The sequence below is a fragment of the Priapulus caudatus genome, unplaced genomic scaffold (assembly GCF_000485595.1).
Source record: "Priapulus caudatus unplaced genomic scaffold, Priapulus_caudatus-5.0.1 Scaffold113, whole genome shotgun sequence".
NCBI lineage: Eukaryota > Metazoa > Priapulida > Priapulimorpha > Priapulimorphida > Priapulidae > Priapulus > Priapulus caudatus.
In genome coordinates, this window is record NW_014577174.1 from 354,508 (window position 1) to 365,057 (window position 10,550).

At 40.1% G+C, this 10,550-nt stretch overlaps 2 protein-coding genes and 1 long non-coding RNA gene across 3 annotated transcripts in view; all 3 read left to right on the forward strand.

Annotated features, from left to right (window-relative positions):
- LOC106805436 (LIM and senescent cell antigen-like-containing domain protein 1) overlaps window positions 1–7,744 on the forward strand; it is an 11,431-nt gene extending 3,687 nt beyond the window's left edge. The window contains exons 7-11 of the mRNA XM_014807017.1: window positions 4,951–5,028; window positions 5,431–5,584; window positions 5,914–6,055; window positions 6,261–6,336; window positions 6,524–7,744. Coding sequence (XP_014662503.1) covers window positions 4,951–5,028; window positions 5,431–5,584; window positions 5,914–6,055; window positions 6,261–6,336; window positions 6,524–6,638 — 565 coding nt within the window. The 3' untranslated portion in view covers window positions 6,639–7,744. The remainder of the gene's footprint in view (window positions 1–4,950; window positions 5,029–5,430; window positions 5,585–5,913; window positions 6,056–6,260; window positions 6,337–6,523) is intronic.
- Window positions 2,810–3,880, forward strand: LOC106805438. Its single transcript, XR_001393433.1, has 3 exons — window positions 2,810–2,842; window positions 3,231–3,297; window positions 3,804–3,880. It is a non-coding gene; the product is annotated as an uncharacterized LOC106805438 (long non-coding RNA).
- A 538-nt stretch (window positions 7,745–8,282) lies between the features above and the next one.
- The window catches only part of LOC106805440 (WD repeat and FYVE domain-containing protein 2-like), a gene marked incomplete in the record, with an annotated part of 11,532 nt that continues 9,264 nt past the window's right edge, over window positions 8,283–10,550 (forward strand). Inside the window, 1 exon segment of the mRNA XM_014807019.1 lies at window positions 8,283–8,445. Coding sequence (XP_014662505.1) covers window positions 8,294–8,445 — 152 coding nt within the window.

A 10,550-nucleotide genomic window follows, 5' to 3' on the forward strand; every position in this document is an offset into this window, starting at 1 on the left:
CACACACACACACACACACACACACACACACACACACACGAACACACACACACACATGCACACACACACACATGCACACATGTATATATATATATGCATGGCTGTGGGTGCATGTTGTTATATAGGGAGGACACTATGCCAACCAGCGACACAGTCACTCATGCAGTTATTAAAAAAATTAGTTAAATAAATATTTATGTTTCCGAAGATATGCAGTAACGCTATATACGGACATTGTTATAGAGAGTGAGTTGAGTACTTGGCGCAGTTATTGGTTAAAAATATATCAGTATACTTAAGTGAAAAACACGATATCCCACAGCGCGTGCATGAACGCGCGTGTGTATATATATGCGCGTTAAAAACGTTAAAAAATAAAGCGTAACATAAAAGGCTAATAAAAAATTAAAATGTTATTTAAATACTCAATATATGCCCTAAACACACTACTAATATAATACAAGTAATAATAATAAACGTTTTTTGTTAAATAGAACATGCAGGAAATTGGCGTCCTTATAACGCAGTTCAGGGTCACATATATGCAAGTTTCGTATTAGTTCTAAATGAAAATGTATAAAAATAATTTTTTAGCAGTTTCTTGGTGGCAAAATATGCGTGAAATCGGGTAAATTAGTTTATACTATATTTCTGCCAAAAAACTATCCGGGGAGCACACACGCGTGTACATAGCCAGCGAGTCAAGCGGCATTGCATGTGGTCTAGCATGTGGTTTTGTTTATGTGACCTCGATGACGTCATCAGTCGCGGACGTAGTTACTGGAAGTTGCCATATTGGTTTTGAGCCAGTAAAAGAAAAGGCCCAGTTTGTTCGCTTTCAGGCTTCGTTTGAGTAAGTTCAATGCGTTGCATGTATAAATATATAGTTAACACGTTTGATGTGTATATGTGGGTAACATATAAGTCGCTCTTCTATAGCCTTTCTCTCCTAGACTTACTAACTACTGTGATCTCTGAGTATGTTTACAAAAACTGTTTGACTGGCTCAGTAACGCTGAAGGGGTCGTTGTCGTATGGGTTCAAGGATAGAGAACATGGGTCCCATTGAGACCTATGTAATTTCTTAATGGTGGGGGTAGCCCTTTTAAAATCGAGAGGGTGCTCTTGAGGGTGTTGTTTGTTCATTTCGGACAGAGAAACATGATTATGTGAGTTAACAGGAAGTGTCGAAAAAAATGCGGTTGAAGCGACACTAGGCCTACTCACCCGTTTTTCGACTGTTTCTGACCATTGCGACACGCTCGAGAATTTCCGTCACCTTTCCTCTGCTACGGCCCTGAAATATATGTCCGTATTTGCGCGTACTGTTAAGCGACGAAGGGAACTTGTGGCTAGACATTAACGTGCCTTAGTATTCATAACAATCTTTGACTTCAAACAATCCTACTTCAGAACCTTGGTTTTTAATGATATATATAGTCTTAGAATGAAGTTTATGTTTAGGTTAACCCTTCTGATTATGCATACTCTGACTACAGAGAGTCAGATATAACTAGAAGTAAAACTCGCATAAGACTCGTCATCGTCTAACTCGTCGATTCGCAGAAGTTCGACATGGAAGTCAAAGTCCCGATTTCCTCTCATAATAAAGCCATTGAATAGCCCCGCCTAAGTCATCATTTACAACCCATCATTATGTGTAAGTCGGCGCTCTCAGACAGGTCCCATACAAACAACAGTAATTTCCTACCTGCAAGTCGTCGCTGTATATATATATATATCAAAAGTGTCGACTTATGCGAGTTTTACTGTACTATAATTTTGTAACACGTGACTGGCTAATTTCATTGTGGTAATTAATGCTGTATGTCGTCATACATGATTAACGATCACACCATTTTAGAATGTTTTTCTAAATATATGCTCTCAGAAAAATTGTACAGTTTTGCAAAATATTTACTACAACTAATTGAATTAAAAGAGCGACAATGAGTTTATGTAAGTAACACTAACACTAACAGTGTCGTTCCTGTGTGGTGTGAGTGAGATCAGGTTTATACTACAGAGTACTCGAGTGTGTGAAAAAATCACGTGCCACACCCATATTCGAAAGGCTCTAATATTTACAAAGCATATAATTGGTGGAACCATTAATAGTAAAATAGTGAATCACAAGTTTTGTTGTTTTCATGTCACAATTGAATGTTTCTTATTTGCAAGGCATCGCATCACAGTTTACTTACAAGTTCAGCGGACCATGGTGAGAGGAAAATCTTACAGAAAAGGTAATCTCAACCATCGCTTATAGACGCTTAACTTAATTTTGCCACTATAACAATTTATTTTATGTATTTATATTAAATTTATGTAAAGTTTGGCACTAAATGCTTTCATTAGCACGCGTAATTCATGTTTGGTGACTGTTTCCTATTCAGTCTTCCAGTGTCACTTGGCACGCGTCATGCTCGCGCTGCGGAGGAGGGATTTGGAGTGAAGGAACCAAATAGTGAACTCTGGCGGAGAAGTCTGGCATACTAAATGCTTTGTTGTAAGTTGTGCATGTTTCTTCAAAGTATTCTTGTGGTTTTTTTGCCACCTTAGTACTGAGTAAGCCAAAGCAGTTTAGTTGAAAAATAAACCCTGTAAATTAGAAAATTGAGTTTGCGAATTTATAAACATTTATTAAAATTTATCACTCAAAGTTTGATGGTAAAAGTAGTTGTAAATCATGCATATAGATTAACAATAAACCAAATTGGGGTTGATATAGACTAGTATTCTTTTGCATTGGGAATATGCATGACATGGTTATAAGTAATATGTTGTTTTGCAGAGTGTGCCCAGTGCGTTTCAGCCATTTCCTGAAGGCATTTTCTATGAAGTGAGTTGATAAATTTATTACATAATGGCCTGTTATTCACAGATATATTACATTTACATATGCTGTGTGTCTCAGCTTGCTAAATAAGGTGCTGCCTTCTGATAGAAACAGTTTAGTTATTTGTGTTCACTTTATCATTATTATTTTCTTACAGGGGGCAGCACCGTACATTTATTCTTTTTGAGACCACTATATTCGGAGAGAAACACATTGCACTAACATTTGTGCCTTTTGGCATAATGCGATTGTGTGTAGTGTGCGGGAAATTTTAGTTGTGACTGATCTGCAAACCAATATTCTTTCATGAATAATATTTTACCATTTTATTTGTTGTGTGGGGGAGTAAAATTACAAAAGGGCTCAATTAATTTCACAATCTTCATTTCAGTTTGAAGGCAGGAAGTATTGTGAGCATGACTTTCATGTCCTGTTCGCACCGTGCTGTGGATCATGCAGTGAGTATGGCAAGATGCCACAGACGCTCGTTTGATTGATTGCAGTGAACTTTCTTGTTATATAATAGCTCTAACCATGCAAGGTTTAATTCCTACCAATCGCTGTGGGCAGGCGTCGTAGCTGCCCCTCCTTACTTGACGTAATGCCCCTGAAAATTTGATGATATACACAGCAATAAAACCATCGTGGCCTACACTGCTTGGTTCATTTCGCGGCTTTTCCACATGCCCATGTAGTGTATGTATCCCTCTTTGTCCCGCATAATAGATTGTTAAAAACTTTTCTTTTGTTGCTTTTGGTGGCCATTCAACTTTCCACGATACTCTGCAACAATTTCTGATTAAACCCCCCCCCATGTAGTTTAGTTTATAGTTATCGATTTCTGTCATCGTATCTGACGTGTCGCCGTTCGTAAAACATTACAAAAAATCGACTTCCGCTCGTAGCCTCTCTGTAGTCGTCGGAGCCCGTCGTCGCGTCTGACGCCGCGTTTGTTTGTCGGCAGACGAGTTCATCATCGGTCGGCGTGATCAAGGCGATGAACAACAACTGGCATCGAACTGCTTCAAGTGCGAGCTGTGCTCGTCCGTGCTGTCGACTCGCGCTTCGTGCGCAACGCGGCGCGAGCACTCTGCCATCGAGTGCAACGACCGCGAGAGCGCTGCGCCGGCGCGGGCAAATACGTGTGCCACAAGTGCCAGTGAGTGTCAGAGGATGGGTAGATGTAGGGGTGTGGGGCGAGGGTAGGTGTAGGGATGTAGGGCAGCGGTAGGATGTAGGGGGTGTGGGTCAGGGGTAGGTGTAGAGATGTGGGTCAGGTGTATGATGTAGGGGTGTGGGTCAGGGGTAGATGTAGGGATGTGGGTCAGAGGTAGATGTAGTGGTGTGGGTCAGGGGTGGGTGTGGGCAGCGGGTTAGCATGTAGGGTGTGGTCAGGGCGTAGTGTAGGGGATGTGGCGTCAGCAGGTTTAGATGTAGGGGTGTGGGTCAGGGGTAGATGTAGGGGTGTGGGTCAGGGGTAGATGTAGTGGTGTGGGTCAGGGGTAGATGTAGGGGTGTGGGTCAGGGGTAGTTATAGGGGTAGATGTAGGGATCCGGGGTAGGTGTAGGGGTGTGGGTCAGGGGTAGGTGTAGGGGTGTGGGTCAGGGGTAGATGTAGGGGTGTTGTGTGAGAGAGGGAAGGCTGCCGGCACAAGGAAATATGTGCCACAAGTGCCAGTGAGTGTTCCGTGCTCGAACGATTCTTATCGCCTCGCGAGTAAAATTTTCTTCTTGTGAAGAGTAACGGCGAAATAGATTACGGTAAAAGTGAGTATCAATAGCAAATGTCTATGCCAGACGTGTGAGTGACTGCGGAATGTTCAACGATTCGTGTCACTTCGCCCATAAAATTATCTGGTGAAGTATAATAATTTAGTAGATAGTAGAAGTTTCCTAAACACAGTGTGTGTCTTACCGCGTGCAATTAATTTACTCTTGAGCAATGTCTTGTACGAAAGATCATTTGCCTCGGTCGCAACACCTGTAATGAAATGCAATATCCTACGTAACCTATGTTCTTATATCCTTAGACCTATATACCTAATACCTATGTAAATGCATTGATGGTAATTGCGGGCCTGCAATGAAAGTTATGGCGTTTGTCATTGCAGTGCTATCATTGAGGATGGGCATATCAAGTTCCACGCTGAGACCTACCACCCATACCACTTTAACTGCAAGAACTGCGGGTAAGCTCAGCGCAAACGTATGTGTGTGTGCTAAAAAATAAACACGTGTCATAATTTGGGAAAGTCAGTGAGCAACCATTATGCCCACAACTAAAAATATGCTTAGTCGTGATCCGTGTACGCAAAGCAATGGGCAGCCATTGAATTTCTAGTTATCATAGTGCGACGTGATTCAATCAAATCAAATTTGAAACGATGTCCCCAAAAACAAGGAAATTTAGTCGCGGGTGAGTGAAATTTTGTGATAAGGACCTGAGGGTGAATGACACTGAAATAGTTTAAGGTGCACTGCGCTACACTGTCAGTATATGCAGGTGATGGCGCTGCGCTACACTGTCTGTATCTATGCAGATGTTGGCGCTGCACTCATTGTTAACTGCTGCTCTCTCGTGGTTCTCTCAGGGTGGAGCTGGACGTCGAAGCGAGAGAGAAGGAAGGCGAGCTCTACTGCCTGCGATGCCACGACAAGATGGGCATACCGATCTGCGGCGCGTGTCGGCGACCGATCGAGGACGCGCGCATCATAAACGCGCTCGGAAAACAGTGGCACGTCGAGGTCAGTGAGCGGCGAGGTTGTCGAAGGTCGTGGGCAGCGCGGTCAAGGTCACTGCGGCCGAGAAATCCCATGTTGTGTCCGATTCGGAACGTCTCGTTGCTTTTCCTGTCGATTCGTATTTGATTATCGGGTATCGCTTCGTGTCGATGCAATAAGCATTGTACGTGTTTTGATAAAGTGGCTCCAACAACGGCGCCACTTTTCATATGTGTAGAGAGTTTGAAATAGTCTTGGTCATGCAATGTAGTATAGTTCCTTTACATGCCATTAACGAGAGCAAATTGTGCGTATTGGAAAATGATGATGATTTACTCCATGTCTTTTTGCAGCATTTTGTGTGTGCGAAATGTGAGAAGCCATTCCTAGGGAGCCGGCATTACGAGAAGAAAGGTTTGGCTTACTGTGAGATACACTACCACCAACTGTTCGGCAATGTGTGCTACGTCTGCAATCAAGTGGTCACCGGAGATGGTAAATATTGCTTGTGGTGTTTTCTGATAGACTGTTGATTGATGATTTGTTGTGCAATTCTGTAAAAAAGTTTTTAGCATTGTATTGCGTATAGAAGGATTGGGATAATATCTGTGTGATTGAGTTGTTCAACCGTGATTGATTGATAATTGGTGTTTGATTGATTGATTGCTTAATTGATTTATTGCTGTGTTTGATGTTTTAGTTTTTCAGGCACTGAACAAAAGCTGGTGTGTGCAGCACTTCGCTTGCTCTCTTTGTGACATTAAGATGGGACCGAAGTAAGTAATGCATAATTTACAAAGTTAATAATAATGTAGCATTACGACAATCTAGTTCTGTAGAGAGCTGCAGCTCTATATAAATATATAGTAAACAACTGTGTGCAATGTATAATAACGTAATACATGCGGTTTGTTTATGGTGTTTTTCATTTCCTGCTGTATATTACGTAATTTGTTCTTGCAGGACCAAATTCTACGAGTTGGACTTGAAGCCTGTATGCAAGAAATGCTACGAGAGATTCCCTGGAGAGCTTAAACGCAGACTAGCCAAGGCATTCAAAACCAGTCCTCGAAAATGAGCCATGGCTGCATAATGACCTTCAATGCTCCATTGTATGTCATATTTATTCCCGTACCAACGTAGTGAAGCTATGTTTGATAGTTTCATTTATAGTGCTTTTAATATCCCACATAGTAGCATGTATAAATGGACTAAACATAGAAAGGCAATGTTATCAATGAATAGTCCACGTTTTGAGTGGTTTAGTTTTAAAATTTGTGTCTACTCCACTTAAATCATGTTACAAAATGTTGATTTGGTATGCAGTTGTTTTTGTAAGTTTCTGTTAGGTGCCGTTCTATATGGCTACTGTGTTGACCATACTGAACAATTTGACGCAAACATGATTTCTACGTTTAATGCTGTAAATTTAAGATGGAAACACAAGGCCTGATCATGATTTTGCGTAACTTTCATTGTGATGTGCGTCATAGGATTATCAGCCATAAAACTAATATGGTTTCTTTTGTTGTCATACTGAGTGGTTGCCATTTCTATTCTATTTTAAACTTATAGCTCATATAAATAAAACACACTAGATTGCCAAGACGTGCAAAACATCTAGAAGAAGAGATATAGACTAATTATGATTACATGTGCAATTGTGTTATCTACTTATTATCATTATTATAGCAATTTATTTATGGTTTATCCAGCTTGATACATAGCATAGAGGTTAATTGACTATGTAGACTGGTGTCCACGTGGTAGACACACGCATGTTGCCACTGGAAAGTCATAAGTTTTATTGTTTATATGACTAACCCGATGTGCCATATATGCCTTATACAATATGAGTAAGTTTTATTATGAATAAAAAGTAGGCCAGTATTATTCTTACATGGTAGTTTTTGGGACGTAGTCTGTATGCGTCACAGGATTGATATGTAACAATATTAATGAAGCTTTTGCTACGTAGCATTTCGAATGTCATATTTATGAGAACTATTAATATTAATAGTGTGTGGTTTTATATTTATAACGCAATATCTGACATTGTTTATGTATATTTTCATAAAAGAATGTACGTAAAAACAGTATTTATTGTAGGTAGTTCTTATAGTTGAGACAATACTTAGTTATATCGAACTCAATTAACAAATAAAAAATTGTGTGCTAACGAGAGCAAAGTGTAACAAGTATTATTTCTGCATTCACTGTGCATGTTCATACACAGTTTCTTGAGCCGCAATGAGATAACGTGGGAGAACTAAGTACGTACTTTATAATAATAAAGCATTGGAATATACTTGTGGGTGCGTGTTCGTGCGTGCGTGCGTGTGCGTGCATGCGTGCGTGCGTGCGTGTGCGTGCATGCGTGCGTGCGAGCGAACTCGTATGAATACGTACATGTGCATGTATGTGTACAATACATTATACACCACGCTAGACGCATATATAATGAAATACAGGGCTATCTAAACAAATTCTTAGCAACATTTTGGCAAGAACATAATTTCGTAACTTATATTGAGTAATTGCGTAGGATACGATTAATGATTTCGATAACTCGGACCATCGATAGCCTTTGATTTTGAGCAGTAGTAATGGTTTTTTTATCAGCAACTTATTTGCAATAACAAACGTTTTTCTATTGGCTGAATACGGTACATTGGATCCACGGCACATTTGTTGATAAACAAAGTGACGTTTCAGAACACGTGATAGGGAAATATGGCTGCTGAGATTCAATCCGATTCTTATAATTCTGGTACTGTTAGGAAGAAACCTTATCTTCTTAATAAGCTAGAAGGATGTGATAGCACAATAAATGCTGCAGTAATGATTCCTCGGGAAGAGGGTGTGATCAGTGTGAGCAGCGACAGGTGAGTAGCTTCATAATCAACGTAAACATAGACATCGTTTTGGTTTCATACATGTTATCAATGGAAATTTCTCAAATGGAGCGGCTGACTTGGTCTCCAAGTTGTCAATTCGCCCTCTTTCGCTCAATGCCATTGACAGTCGGTATCGGTGCCATTTAATTGTACATTAATTTAACTGTTTCGCAAATATAAATAATTAGAATTTAGTTAAGTAGACCGCTAAAATACTCGTTCAGTTCATGATTAGAGAGCAAGATCATGACCGAAACTACCTTTGTGTGGGCAATTCCACGAAAAACGTTGGCTCAAGGATAGAGAACATGGGTCCCAATAAAACCAATGTGCCTAACCCTAACCCTAACCCTAATTTTAACCCTAACCCTAACTCTATACCTAACCCTAACCCTAACAATAACCCTAACCTATTATATTGATATAATATTATATTTATATTGATGTAAATGACATTGATATTATTGGGACCCATGTTCTCTATCCTTGAACCAAAACGTTCACTCGAGTAAAAACATTAATTGCCTAGGTTTATGTAGATTGCTTTTAAATGATCGAAGTCTAAATATGCATATATTAAGTCATATACTAACTTTCATCATAACTGAGGCTGTACAGTGTCAGTACAGCTGAGAGGGTCTATGTCCCCCAGGGTACTGCCGGAACGCACCCTGGATACGTTCCGGTGTACCCTGGTACTATCTAATATGCCGGACCGTACCTCGCCTACTCCACTAACGAGTCTAGGGAGTCGCCTACGCCTACTCCCTAACCCTAACCCTAACCCTAACCATATCAGATAGTTACCAGGGTACGTTTCGGTATACCGGACCGTACTCAGGGTACGTTCCGGCAGTACCCTGGGGGACATAGACCCTATGAGCGTCAGTACAGTGATAACCCTTGTCCGTTTTCTGTCATGTCCATTACAGAAACTAAATGTCCAATCTCTGAGGAACTGTTCAGTGAAATATCACATAATTTGTCATGTACATCCGTGGCTGTCGAATGGTACTAATTCACAAAATAAAACAAAATTTCTTCTTTTTATTAAGAAAGGAAGTGCACCGGAACTTGGATCCGGCCGGAACTATCCGGCCGGATCCCCAATTTTTCAGAGTTCCGGTTCTAGCCAGAACCGGAACTTTTTCCTAATTTCATTTCTGCTACAATTATGAGTCAATTAATAGAGTCAACTTGCTGACAATATAGTGTTAAAAACTTCGCACTATTCCGCCCAGAAAACGCTTGCCACTTGAACACCGGCTAATTAACTAACTGAAGTTACTGAACCTAACTGATGTTAGGTGATTCACGAGATTTTCTTTTAAAATCAAATACTCTTAGAGCCACATGAATGGCATCTGTCTGTTAGTTGAAAATAATCGACTAAAACCAGTGATACTGCAACATGCAGGTTTTGCCGCAGAATTTGCTTGCGAATAAGATGCCAGAATTGATTGCTGAATGATTCAGAAATACCATTGTTCATGTATTCACATAGACCAATAAATTATGCTCTAGAAATTTGTATAATCTGGCATTATTTTTCTAGAGCCCAATAACCATGCATCCATAGTAAAAATTGGCTAATTTTGTCATATAGAGGTGTACGACACTACAAAATAATTGCCATGCAATGCCTTTTATTGTATAAAAATATCGCGACGTCAAATATTGGTGGGAAAAGATTATTATTCCGACGAGTGGCCCAGTGTATTTAGGCCAGATTACAATTTCAGTTCTGACAAAGTTTAGAAGATTTCTCGTTTTTAACTCTCTTATACATGGTCATATTCACACGCACGCACGCACGCACGCACGCACGCACACACATATATGTAGCCTGTCAGATCAAAACATGCCGTAGGTCTCAATTCGGACATTATGAGTTAGTAGTTTTATCAGAAAGACCATTCAATTCTGGTTATTTTGACACCAAGATCTTCTTCCTAGGTCACATAGTTCGGAAGTTATGAGCATTTGAGTAGTTGGAATCGGGCTGATTTTGGAAAACAAAGTTCAGAGTAATTAGGTCATAAAGTTAAAGTTTGTTTTCATTTGGCCTTCATTTGGACCAAAAAAATTTTTTT